This window comes from Uranotaenia lowii, chromosome 2 (genome assembly GCF_029784155.1).
Source record: "Uranotaenia lowii strain MFRU-FL chromosome 2, ASM2978415v1, whole genome shotgun sequence".
Lineage (NCBI taxonomy): Eukaryota > Metazoa > Arthropoda > Insecta > Diptera > Culicidae > Uranotaenia > Uranotaenia lowii.
In genome coordinates, this window is record NC_073692.1 from 314,488,307 (window position 1) to 314,502,450 (window position 14,144).

General features: G+C 39.1%; 3 protein-coding genes across 4 annotated transcripts in view; 2 read left to right on the forward strand and 1 right to left on the reverse strand.

Annotated features, from left to right (window-relative positions):
* Positions 1–14,144, reverse strand: part of LOC129748402 (protein argonaute-2) — a 98,088-nt gene that overhangs the window by 19,230 nt on the left and 64,714 nt on the right. For both annotated transcript variants that reach the window (XM_055743014.1, XM_055743013.1), the window contains exons 2-3: positions 12,106–12,293; positions 469–543 (exon numbers count right to left, since the gene is read on the reverse strand). In XM_055743014.1, coding sequence (XP_055598989.1) covers positions 469–543; positions 12,106–12,238 — 208 coding nt within the window. In that variant the 5' untranslated portion in view covers positions 12,239–12,293. The remainder of the gene's footprint in view (positions 1–468; positions 544–12,105; positions 12,294–14,144) is intronic.
* Positions 11,368–12,878, forward strand: LOC129748403 (uncharacterized). The gene is made up of 2 exons (XM_055743017.1): positions 11,368–11,591; positions 12,408–12,878. Exons 1-2 carry the CDS (start codon positions 11,446–11,448, stop codon positions 12,700–12,702), a joined length of 441 nt encoding a protein of 146 aa, XP_055598992.1. The 5' UTR covers positions 11,368–11,445; the 3' UTR covers positions 12,703–12,878.
* On the forward strand, positions 12,781–13,104 carry LOC129748404 (uncharacterized). Its single transcript, XM_055743018.1, has one exon. The coding sequence runs from the start codon at positions 12,781–12,783 to the stop codon at positions 12,970–12,972; it is 192 nt and encodes a 63-aa protein (XP_055598993.1). The 3' UTR covers positions 12,973–13,104.

Here is a 14,144-nt window from a genome sequence, read left to right on the forward strand (position 1 = left end):
GATAGGATGTGGTTGACTGAATAGTTACTTTTGGCAGTTAACTTTTCAAGGAACTATGAAATCGTTAAAACTGAGAAAAACTCTTGTAAATCCTGCTTAACCGAGCTAATAAGGCACTCTGCGGTTTTTTGCTTTTGCTTTCTTTTTCGAACATTAACATAAATCTGATCTGTACTCGATTTCAACAGATAATTTTTCTACTTGATTTGAGGTGTTGAAATCGAGTCTCGGTCCCTAAGCCTAAGCACCCAATAATTTAGATCCCTAGCCGACTAGCAATTTGGACAAAATATCTATCGTTTCGATTTTTCATTCTCAATTTCCAACATTCATAAACCAATGGGAATTTAGATTGCACCAATTTCTCGGCTGCCGTTGCACAATTTATGAATGCTCGAAAAAGTGTTTAAGATTCTTTTTTTTCCAGGATTTTTTTCATCAGAAAACTAATAAGAGTTGACAGTTTACGTGAGAGTGTATCGAAGCTGGTCTGCGACTGAGTCGGACTTGGAGGCCTTGGCGGCGAAGTATTCCATGGTGTTTCTACAAGAAAAGAAAGAAAAAAGAGAAAAACAATAACAGAAGATCTTTGATTTTGGTTTGCTGTAATTGTTGGATTGTGGTTGGTGTGATTTTCTTTTCACTTTAGTTGATTGTTGATGCTGCACCTGGGGCGGGAGCCTCGAGGGAGGTGATTGATGAGTTTTTTTCATGAGATTTATTGTCATATCTTACACTAGAGAACAACGCATTGGCGTACTGTCTTCGGATCGTTGCAAAACTGTTTCACACCATACAAAAAAAAATAATTCGAAAACAACACAATCAGTTCAAAGAATTATTCTACGCTACTTATGATATGATCATTGTTGAAATTAAAATTTACAAAAAACTCATCAAAGAAATTGTATGCTACATTGAAACATGCAATCAAAAATCATCATTAAAACCTACGTAGTTGATTGAAATTTGAACTTCAGACATTATTCTGAAGATCGACCTTTTCGACTGTCGTTGACCCACTGAACCTTTCAGAGGGCACTGGGGAGGTGTTTACCTATTTTGATATTTCTCGAACCATTCGAAATTTTATAATAGATTGCGATTTCAAGATGCAAACATCAACGGGCAGATCTTATGAACAGAAATAGCAATGAAGCGGAGAGTGTGACAAAAACAAATGTGAAAGACCTTACTTGCAAATCTGTTTTGTTTTGGTATAAATTGTATCAATTCGGACAAGAGACATGGGAGCACATTCACATTGGGGCATTATTTTATCAATCAAAGTTAATGTTATTTGAAACACATTATTTGTGGCTGGTAATATAATCGGAAAAGTGGAAAAACAAACTGTTGTGAGGTCACCACCCAGAGCAAATCCTAAGAGGATACACATGATGACAAAATTTTACCCATACACCCTCAGCAAGGAGAATGAAAAACAGGGTCAAATCAGGTCACACAGCATACGCGAAAAAAGGAACCAAAATAATACAAACACGCGCTCAGTGACAAGAAAATAGTGAGCATGGATGGATAGAACAATGAAAACAACCCCATGTCTCCCAAAGGATGACGACATAGCTGTATAACATATTTTCCAGCAAACAGACATGACTCAGCGACCTCACTATAGTGACGATTGGGAAAAATCCGCTTAAAAGTGGGATGATGCATATGCATCATCTATTTGCCTTCGTCGCCAAGTGACTGACTGACTGCACTTGAACGGGGGCTTACTTCCGATAGAACAGGTGCAATTCAATGCTTCCGAGTCGTCAAGTTGCTCTACTGCCTTTACCCATGCTTGACCCAGCATGCTGTTGCTGCTGCTGATGATGATGACGATTCCGTTCCGCCAGAGGTCAGAGACAGAAGCATCACAAAGTGGGCAGCAAAGCAGCAGTCGGTCTACGAGCGAGTGGCTACATAAAGGTGTAGAAAGAACATCGCTCCAGTCAGCCAGACGCACACACATTCAGAATAGTTGGAGCGCTACAAATTAGCCGTGTTCCACGATGTGTATGTGCGAGGGAAGTTGTTGATAGTAGATTAGGCAGTTGGGGCAATTGTTCTTAAATCGTAATCGGGTTGCGGTTAACCTCAATAACAACTAATGAACTGATTGACAAATTCGGGTTTCATGATAAGCGTTAACATTTTATCAAGCATTCATCTCTGTAAACTTGTACCTTTTGCGAAGAAAATACTTGATCGCAGACCACAGGTACAAATAGCTTGCCATACTAGAACCTTCTGCCCAATTTTTTCCATCGCAGCAGTCGGTATCATCCGTCGATTTCGTGTAGAATTGTGGCCCGGGAAGCGTTCCTGAATCCTGTTTGACGTAGGTTTCGTCGTCCATTAAGATGCACCTCTTGCTGTTGTCCTCCAGGACCCGTTCTTTTTTTTCCGGGAATTTAACACCACGGTCATTCTTCCCAAAAGGACCCGTTCTTAAAATTTCCATGCCCTTATTTTTGCTCGAGATTGTTGCTCTACTGATTTCTTAGGTACCCTCCGCTTCTTGTACGTCTTCAAGGAGTTCCTGGCCATGATTTTCTGAATCATCCTGATGCTGGTTTTGAACTTTTTACCCAAATCACGCATTGATACCGATCAGTTACGTTTGATATGACTGCCTAAATACTTTAGCATCCAACTGGGGCTGACTGGAACCACGTTTTCTTCCGGATCTAGGCAGATACTTCAAGAACGACTCGTTGTCATATTTGTCGATGATATTTTTCATACTTGTGTGGTATGTAGGGTCCAGTTAAAACATTTCCCGGTTTGGAAACGCTTATTCTATTTATCAGAAACTCAGCTTCTAAAGCCTAGTCCACACTAGGCAACATGAACTGCTATTTTTGTTATGAGACGAGCTTTGTTGTCTGTTGTTGTTGTTGTTGGAAACCTGAGACGGTCTCAGTGTCTCCAGAAGAAAACGGGAGACGCTGAGACCGTCTCGAGACGAACTGTTTCCTAGAGTGGACTAGGCTAAATTTCCACGTTTTCACTCCTAAACTGTCAAATCACTTCCTTCCTCTTTTTCAATGCCGTCTTTGATTCTACTTAAACTTTTATTTGTTATTGATGTAGACAATCAAAACAATTAGCATCGTTGTGCGACCCTACATGCAAGGTTGCTGATCTTCGCTCAGGATGGTTTTTCACCCCGATCCTAGTCATCATGCTTGGCATCGTTCCTCAGATTTGCCCGTTCAGAGTAAGAGCGTGTATTTTTTTCGCTGTGCTCTTCCCAAACGGAGAATCTTTAAAAAATGCTCAGTTACCTCCAGAGCGACCAAGCGTCCACCCAAGTGTGGGCAAGAGAAGCAAGCAAACTGATGAAGTGCATTCTCGGTGCAGATAAATTCGTTCGCACTCGGGCGAAAGAGAAGCTTTACAGAAAACTCGGTTTGTCTTCATCGGTTGCATCTGGATCGATGTTTCGAAGTGCGTCAGAATTTACAATGCAGAACATAAATCTAACGGAACTCAATTAATAACGCCAAAGGTAGTTAAGATAGAATGCTGGTGTCTTCCGACAATTTTGTTCTGTATAAAAAAGCGTATATTTTGATATGGAATATAAAGAGGTCCACCAATAGCGAGATATAAATCATTCTTTCTTGTTTAGCATTTTGGAGCTTAAGTTTCTTCTACATAGTTATTTATCTCAATAAAACACACAACTTTGCTTAAAATGCCAAAGTTCTACAATCTTAACCCAAGGAGATACGATTTAATTAAAAAAAATACTTGAAAAATGCTCTACAAAAAGTTATCGTTATTATCGCGCTATTTTTGAATCTCTCGACTTTAAATTGTATATCAAAATATGCGAATTAACAACTTTGCCCAAAACACCTATCTTTCAATTCCTGAGCGACCTCTAGATTGATGTTCTGCACCAGGACCAATGATTAGCTACGAAAGCTTTCTTTGATCAAAAAATATCAAAAGACAATGATTTTTGGATAATTTTAGTAAATGTTACTTTGCGAATTGCTGCTTTTGTAAATTAATGCTACCCACGTACGATATTAAAAGTACATAAACCTTAGTATACAGCATTTGCGGATGCCCGGATATTGTGAAAAAACTACTTGGATTTTGCCCAGTTTCATCCACATTATTTGGAAAATGAAGCAAGAAAATCGAATTCAGTTTAAAATAGTTTGTCAAAAATTGGATTTGTGAAAGTTTGTTTCATCAAAAATCAAACCAAAACTTTCCTTCGTATGCTTAAACATAAATTTAATACTGCTGATGTGTTGCGACAAAAAAATGTAAGTCGTTTTTCTTCACTATATATGTAAATGTCTGGAATTTCTTCAGATTTGGCCGGATATTGCTCGGTTTTTGGAATGGAGAATTTCAGATTATTTACCCGGTTTTCACCATATTTTTCAAATAATACGGCTACGTACAAAAATAGTTCATACATAAACCTACATTGGACCTCTTCGACTGGTGCACTGTTCCGCACTGCATAGCGGCTTTTTTTAAGAAAACATTCCTGCATTGAAATCTTTCTGGCTTGATACACTGAGCTACACAGCAGCGTCGCTAGAGCACAATTTTCTAGCCAGCTCCTCCTCTTTTCTTTAGAGCGAGCGACGTCCACCCGACCGTCAGAGAAACCGCAATCGGGCGCACTCGGCAAAAAGATTTGTGAACATTGATCGGCTGAGCAGTGCACTCGGAAACCGAAATGATAAAAGTGTAATTCGTTCTCTGCTCTGTTCAGTTTGCGAGGAGTTGGACAAGCATGCTAGTCATCAACGATTTTACTCCTCAACATAGAAAGTCAGTTTTCTGTCAGTCGAAGCAAACCTATTTTGTTTTTCTTCCCCTCTTTAGTGATCAGTTATTTTCTGAGTTACTATCGGTAACCATCAAACACTCATCATTCGCTTCTAATGAAAATATTTCGCGTAGACGGCGTCGAATTCTTCGACATCTACTCGACTAGCTGACGATCATGATTCGCCGCGAACGCTTCTTGAATGAAAACGGTTTAATTCTTGGAACGCAAGAGATGCCCAAAAACCAAATTTATGCCAATATTGGCTTATTTTCCCCTCAAGGTGTGTTCATTATTTTATTAAATATCGGTCTTGGTCTTTATCCCAGGAATTGATCCTTAGTAGCATCCTTCCTTAAAGGGCTGATTCTGGGCATGAATCAACAGCATCGTCATCAACTCGCAAACGAATTCATTCAGTAGCCAAACAAATGATTGCTAGAGTAAACAATGACTGAAAATCGGGAAGAGAAAATCAACAAGGAACGCTAGGCAACAGGTTTGTGTTGCGCAAAATATACGGCTCTTATAGGGGCGCGTTTACATATTTATCCCGTAGAATCTACGTGAAATTCAAGATGAAAAAATTTATGTAGTTTTGCACGTAGCCGTGCTGATTATTTTGCGTGCATGGATAACGACTGTTCAAGAGAACAATGGAAGAAGTGTTGTAAAACATGAACAAGACAAGAAGAATAATGAATTTCTATTATTTTTTGGAACTCAGACTTAAGTTCTGGCAATTTTTTCCCGGGACTTTAAGCCCAATGGGTTTATTCATCCCAACCAAGTTCTGGCAATGGAAATACGATTAGTGTACTATCAAAAGGATGTCCGTGCTAGCGACGATTCTTTCAAACGCGCAACGAAAACCACCAATGTCCTTCGATGGATGAATTCAAAAAAAAACTTAAATTCAACTAAAACCCATTCTAATTTTTAATTGAAATCGTTCCGGGAATGTTTGAACGGCCCCTAAGCTAAACCCGTGTCTTTTTGATAGAGTTTTTCAATTCTGTGCCTCTTTTATTCTGCCGACTTACTATGCATTACTGTATGACATTTCTCAACGCTTTAGTGGTGCAAGGATTAATTCTAGAATGCCGCAGAAAAACCGAACAGGTCAGCTATTGAATGATCGATCAGTGCCAAAAATCGACTGCAATCTCGCTGAAATGCTCAAAGCCGATTCTGCCTTGTCAGCATAAAAGTCTTTTAACTAACATATGGGACACTGCAACATTCCCAGCCGACTGGATGCAGGGTATCCTTGTGAAGGTCCCGACCAAGGGAGACCTGACAGGATGTGGTAACTGGCGTGGCAAAGTGATCCTGAGCAGGATCCAGAAAATTGAATGTGTGGACCACATCACTACGCTACAAATAATGCTGGAGCAAATCAACGAATTCCAGGACAAGTTGCTGCACGACAGGGTCTTGTCCGATCCAATTACGGTAGTTCCTAAAGTGAGACAAGGGTATATCTTCTCACCGCTACTTTTTCCCATCGTAATGAATGAGATCTTGATAGGATTGATCGACTTCATAACGAATCGAAGACTATCGTGGATTTCTTCTACAATGGCACAACTGAACAACCTTGGCCTGGCTGACGATATTGTTTTGCACGCCCAAAGACAACCAAACATGCTGAGCAAACTTGACGACCTCCTTGGTAGCAGGTCTCAAGGTCAATGTCGGAAATACCAAGTCGATGGAGATCAACACAGAGAATTCTTCCAATTTCATGGAAATAGAGCAACAAGTTGAGAAAGTGGAGTGCTTCCAATATCTTGGTAGCCAGATAACGCCTGAATTTGCGCTTGCGAGTCTCCGAACCTCCGCAGGTGGATAATCCCATTGGGGACTCAAAAGATCGTCAATAAAAGTCGTTGGGCTGGAAGGTCGTTAGATCTGAACCCAAAGAAGTTCTTTGGTTCGAACAGTGAGAAATACACTGAAATATCGACAGACAAGGAAGCGATACGAAGGTCGTTGGGTCGGATCAGATGGAAGATCGTCGACCAAGGCCCTTGGAATTTTGACGGAGCAAGAATCCAGGTCATGACAAGATTTAAACAGTTGCTCTTAAAGTCTGAGTAAAGGGTATCCGAGAAAAGTGGGAACTTTCTTCCGACTTCCGAAAGAACTATAAAACCCTAGTCGAGGTGGGACCAAAGCTTATAGTTATATATTTTTTTTATTCGTTTACCCTTAGATTTTCGTTTTTTAGATTTTCTAAGAAGGACCAGTCGCAGGCCCAAATGCTGAAAAATACGATATTTTTTCATCTCAAGAGACGAGTACGAACTCGAGGAATTTGAAAAATTTTACGTGTTGATAATCCTAGATTAAGACGATCTATTTTATAAGGGGATGAATAACGCCCAGACGTAAAAATCCCAGGATAAAAAGATTCTTTTTACCTCATTGAAATGGAAAGTAACGTCCATATATTCACGACAATTAGCCTAACAAATGCAGAACAATTATATGGCTATACTTGGATTTGAATATTAATATGTCTCTCTATTCAGGATTTTTAGAACACCTGCATTCAGTGCAATGAGAAGAGGAAAAAAATGCTAAGTCTGTACATGATTTCGATAGTACAACAAGACATTTTTCCTGCAATTATTTATGTTATTGCAGCAAATTTTCTGACTACGGAAATGCATAACTCCGCTCGAAATTCAATGAAGACTTTTTTTCTTATTCTTTAGTAGCCCACCAAACTCACCCACACCAAAAAACTAATTGGTTTTGTTAGCATATGTATATCATTCGCGACTTAGTTTGGTCACCAATTTATTATTTGTAGTCAGTGAATCAAATTTTTCCTGATATTGTCTAAAAACAAGCGATAAAGTCGGCGTGTGGTTTTGTCTTTATCCTCTCTCCGTGCGCCGTTGAAATTGACAAATTCTAATTTGAAATTATCCTGAAATTTAAAACTTGGGATAATCCGCTTCGACTCTGTGGGTAATCTAGCTGATTTCGTGATAAAGAAAAAATATGTGATCAAATTATAACAAATCTGAGAAGAGCTCTTGGCCTAACATTATGGAACCCATATTATTTAAAAGTGGTACAGGGACACTCGAGTCGTGACCGTGGCCAATCTGGCCGGTTCCGGAACGAAATATGTCAAAGTGATCGGATCAAGACTTGCGGCATATTGATAGAAAGCTCTTGACCTCTTCATAGTGAGAATCGATAGGTGAAACGATTCGAGGACACTGGACCGTGACCATGGCCAATCTGGCTGGTACCTAAACGAAAAATGTCAAAGAACGAAGATTGATCTGGCCACGACCCAGTGTCTTCGAATCGTTTCATCTACCGATTCTCACCATGAAGAGGACAAGAGCTTTCTATCAATATACCGCAAGTCTCAATCCGATAACTTTGACATTTTTCGTTCCGGAACCGTACAGATACGCCATGGCCACGATCAAGTGTCCCCAAATCCCCTTTTCTATCGGTTCTCTCCATGAAGAGGCCAAGAATTTTCTATCAATATGCGGTAAATCTCAATCCGACAACTTTGACATTTTTCGTTCCGAAACCGGACAGTTTGACCATGCCCACGATCCAATGTCCCCGAGTCCCTTCTTCTATCGATTCTCTTCATGAAGAGGCCAAGAGTTTTCTATCAATATGCCGCAAGTCTCAATCCATTAACTTTGACATGTTTCGTTCCGGAACCGGAAAGATTGGCCATGGAAACGATCCAGTGTCCCCAAATCCTTTCTTCTGTCGGTTCTCTTCATGAAGAGGCCAAGAACTTTCTATCAATATGTCGTAAGTCTCAATCCCATAACTTTGACATTTTTCGCTCCGGAACCGGGCAAATTGACCACGGCTACGACCCAGTGTCCCCAAATCGCTTCTCATATCGATATCCTTCATGCTGAGGCCAAAAGTTTTTTTTCCAATATCTCGCAAGTTGTGATCCGATACCTTTGAGTTGGTTTTTTCGGAACCGCTTATCCTTATATTTTTCAATAGCAGCAAACGAATGTTCTGAAAAAATATTATTGGGATCCATCAGCAAAGAAATTTGTCTTCATCGTTTCGAGCGTGCGATAACGACAAAGATTTTGTCACGAAAAGTTCAAGTTAGGGCAGTGTCATTATCATTCGCTAGTAGGCGATTTTTGGTTCACTGTTTTAAGTACATTATACAAGACATAATTATGTACACAGTTTTCCCGTTTTTCGAGGTGCTAGTAATCTCAGAACTGATTTTGAGTAATTTGGAGGCGCTGAATCCAAAATGTTATTTTTCCTGTCAGCTCTAGTTTTCTAGATAACTTTGAAAATAGGCAAAAATTCTTAAAATGTTTTTTGACTAAAAGCCATATTGAAATCAACATCTTATCTTTTTTTTTATGTTTGAAATTCATACCAAGATTTATACTGTTTTCATCAATCTTCTGAGCAACATTCTGTTTTCAGTTTTCAATTAATTTTTTATTTTCAAATATGAAGATGGTTCAGATTTAACCCTCTTGCTTAAGGCTTATATGAAAGATGCTCAATTTAGCTCTTTTTAAAAATTTACCAGTTCTGAAAATTAGAAAGTATTTTGTACAATTTTCTTGTTGTTTAGCACCACGTACACACACGTTCTCAACCCTTAAAACGCTACAAATGTTCCGAAGTTTGTATCAAAACAACAAAACGCCCCACGCACACCGATGCACACTTTACATGACTTCAATACATCAGATGGTTACAGGAGAGAGATTAGTACGCTTGCAGTAGTAGTAGTGAAGTTCAGGTATTAACAGCGACCACACACACACAACGAATAAAAAATGAGATTATTTACAGGCGCGCGCGCACACACACTACCAAACCAAAATCGAAGTCCCACTAAAGTACCGTACTACATACGATCCCAAAAAAAAGGTCCCATTCACAAGGGTAGCAGATCGAGACTACGGGATTGGTGGAAAGCGATTTTCAATCGCCCCAAATCGGCACTTACGTTGTCCTACGGGGTACATTTCCGTGCGCTAACGATTGCTGGAAACGGGCACTAACCGATGCGAATAATGACGAAACGGAACGCGGCCGCGAATGAGGATAAAAATGCAAAATCTCGAAGCACGCACGCAAACAACACGTCTCGCTTTTTCGAGTCTCACGACGAATGAAACGCGAACCCAAAAAATTTCGATGGCTGCAGACGGATTTAGACGAGTTTCTCTCCCGAGGGGAGCAACGCACATGAACCGTGGAAGGTGAGGCGATGTAAATTTAATATGCAGCGGTACGTTGTTGATAGCGTCCTGCACTGAGAATTTTCGAGGTTTGTTTTGATTTCAATCGATTGAATTGAATTGGTTCTGCACACGAAAGTGGGAAATCGTTTAGGAATATATCGTTAATGGTTGCTTTTTAAAAACAAATTTGCTCTGACAAATCTTATCATTATTACCTTTATTTGTCCTTCAAACTTTCCATCAGTAGTTAAAAATCGCAAGTAACCAAGAGAATGTCAAAATTGAATCATTTTTTTTATTCAAAAGCATCCATTTGTATGCGTGTATTAAATTGAGACAAGAGAATTTTAATTACTTGCAATTAGGCCGGAACAAATTTGAAATCCTTCTTTTGCCACTTGGATTTGAGAAATCAATAGGAGGGGGGGCAGAAAAAGATAAATCTAGCGCAACATCCCAGAAAGACGAAACTGCCAAATGTAAACAAATCGAGTTGATAGTCATTCTGGATGTACGCGGGTGCACTTCACCAAATAAACGCGGTTTCATCTTAAAATCTCTTAGAACTTTAAAAAAATGATGAAATTCTCACATTTCCCTAGGTGATGGAAAGAATTAGAGAAACATGAGGTATCAAAGAACGAAAGAACATAAGCCGTAAATATCATGAATTTTTCGAAAAAGACACAACGGCTCACCGGCAGGACTTTAACCTGCAATCTCCGCTTCAGTACAACGGCACGTTAGCCAATTTCACGTTCACCGTGGTGAAATTGGCTAACGCGCCGATGTACTGAAGCGGAGATTGCAGGTTCAAGCACCCTCAAATTGGATGTATTTGCTCATCCTAAGAGAAAAAAAATTTTTCCTTATCTCTCTCCTATGATTATCTTTATAGATCTAGGAAAATGATAAGACAAACTCATAAAATATTTCTCTTCTAAGTAAGAATGTATTAAGACTAGCGCTCACGCGACATTAATTACCATACACAACTTTTACTTCTTGTTTAGGTCCCCTTAAAAACAGATTATATTTGAGCCAAAACAACTTAATTTTAAGTTTCAAATCAAGAGCATTAACTTACTTGTCAAGTGAATAGTTAATAACATTTGAAAATATTTTTTTTTAACAAAGTATTTTTCTTTAATTCTTTGAGTGAATTTTAATTTTGCTTTTAAGCTACACTGAAATGTGACGCGCGGCGAAATACTTTTTTAGACTAGTTGTACTGCTGCAAACAAATCAAAACTGACAGTCCGCGAGTCCAAACGCAACCCTGCAAATACAACTGTCAAAATGCTTCCGCGCATGTTTTTGTTTTGCGTGTTATGAAACATTTCGCGAAGACGACGGGATTCTATTTTGTGTCAGCTCATTCTCCAGCCCGGAACCATGTCCATCAGCTTCAGTGGAACGTTCAGCCGGTCCGGAGGAATAGTTTCCGCCATAGGCAAGCAGCTGAAACTGGTTAACTTGAAGGCCGTGCAGCGAGTAACGGTCACATTCGATCCGTTCCAGGAAAATGCAATCCCCACCCGGTAAGTTGGGATGATTTTCAAAACATCGTTCAATAGAAATTTTCACAGGGGGGAAATCTGGGAAAACCGTGCACTGGTAGGGTCAGATTGAATGTTCGTAGGTACTCGATGGGAAATGCGCAGGCGTATGTCAAATAGAAAATTCGACAGGCATCTTTCAGACGGGAAAATAAATTTTCAATTGCATGTGAGAAAGATCTCGGTTGCGTTCGATTTCATTAAAGGTTTTGGTTAAAATTCAGTTTTGAAACACCTTGAAAATCACAGGTTAGTAGATAGTTAAGATCAGAAAAGATGTGGAACTGGTTATTGATCGAGTTGTCACATTGAATCACAGATACAAATTGTACAGCAAAATTCTTGATTGCTATCAAGTTAGAACAATTTAAACAATAGTTTTTCAAATTAAGTTGGTTGATAAAAATGATGTTGAAAACTTGAATGAGTACTCAGTGTTCAGAATGTCTCTATGTTTTCTAATGCGAAAAACAATGTAATAAGTAGGAAGTCTTACCGTTGAAATTTTTGCCCATAATGTTTACTCCGTTGAGTTGAATGTGCGTAGATAAATCTGCATAGGAGAGTGGAGGAGGGTGCATGTTAGGCGGTGGGCCTCCGGGAGTAAGTTCCCGTTCCGTTGTCGACATTTCTGCCAGTTTGGTGAAATTCGATGATTTCGACAGGACTTAGATTAGATCAAATCTGGAATAGAGGGAAGAAATAAAAACTTTTTAAAATATTTTATCGTAACTGTCTCCTCAAGTTTAAGGCTTAGACTCAGAACTATAACTATTTTTCTTTCTTTACTTGTTTCAGGGAATTCCTGCATCACTTGTCGTCCCCAAGGATCGTTCAAACAAATCCATCCTGTTTGCTAAAGACGGAAGTAGTCTGCGATAGACGTCCACCTTCGATAGTATTCCAGTTAATTCCCTCGGTCCAGAAGGAGGCTAACTTGAAAAAGATCGAATTCAACAGTGCCAATCTATCGACGCTGGAACTTTTGGAGCTGGCCAATAAGCACGTCACCAGCTTGGCTCCGAAAGATATTGTCACGACCACTGTCAAGACCAAATCTGAGAAAAAGGCTAGTGGCACCAGAAAACGATAGAACTTTAAACTTACTTGTTATAGAATTTCCTTAAACTTAGATTGTAAGGTGAGCTTGAAAATCTAAAAAACACTTAAAATGAGCAACATGAATAAAAAGCTGAAGGGAGGGCACATGGCCATCATCGAAAACTGGTACCACCAGATACCGGCGTTCACCGACGTTTTTACCGAGGAAAGTTTCTACATGTTTGCGGTTTGCTTCGTGCTTTCGACGATCGCCGTGGTATTTATCCTGTCCCGGTTTATCACCCTGAAGCCGGTGGATTGAGCCAGCCATTTGGATGCGGAAATATGCTGCCTTATTCATTTTTCCATTGAGCTTGATTTTCCTTAGCTCCCGATAAGGTTTTGAAAATAAATAGATCGATGCTTTTCGTTTAATAAACAGATTTGAAATCAAGCAATTTTGTTTTTCGATGACGAAAGAATGACCCCTGATAATAAATGATGACTCATAGGGATGAATCATCCCAGAGGATGAAAATCCCGCACAGCAAATTTTTTTTTGCTGGAAACCAGCAAAATTTTGCTGGTTTTTGTCCCGCTGACTTTCCAGCAAAATTTCCAGCAATTTCAATTGCTGGAAAAAACAGCAAACGTTAATGCTGGTTTCCAGCAATTCAAATTGCTGGAAAATCAGCAATCCAGATTGCTGGAAACCAGCTATTTCTTTCAACACAACCGGCAGTATTTAGTATGAAATTTATATTTCAATTTAAAATCAAAGTTTAATATTGGCTGTGCATATAATAAGCAATAAAAACAATTATTTTCTCCCATTTTCAATAAGGGATTAATTTATTTTCCAAAAAAAAACTTCTTTTTTTTCACAACTTTCTAACACCGGTTCTGGGGTGGCCGCTTTGTGCCAAAATGTTGATCATCCGCCACCTGTAAAAATAGTTTTGATTAGTATCTTCTATGGAATATCTACCTGTACAATGAAAACTTACCCTTGACTTGATGCCTGGTTGCTGGAATATAGAGGAAAATAAAATAATTATATTAATTTAACCTAAATTCGTAAAATAGAATCTCACCTTACTTCAGCGTACGAAACAAAAACAAACTCCAAATTGACAACTGGATTGCTGATTTTCCAGCAAACTAGATCAATTGCTGGAAAGTCCAGCAAATTGAAAACCGATTGCTGATTTTTCAGCAAAAATGACAAGCACATAACCGAATGCTGAAAAATCCAGCAATTCGAAAACCGATTGCTGGTTTCCAGCAAAAATTTGGATTGCTGAACGTTTCCAGCAATTTTTTTTTGCTGGAAATCGAGGCAAAAATTTACAGTGCGTATAAAAAAAAATGATTACTTACATGAATTCAATTAAAGTTTCTTTCGTCTCGGGTTCTCGGGTACCTAATATTAACAAAACTTCAAATTTAAGGGCAGTGGTAAATTTTTTTTCTCAGGTGTGGAGCATGAATAAT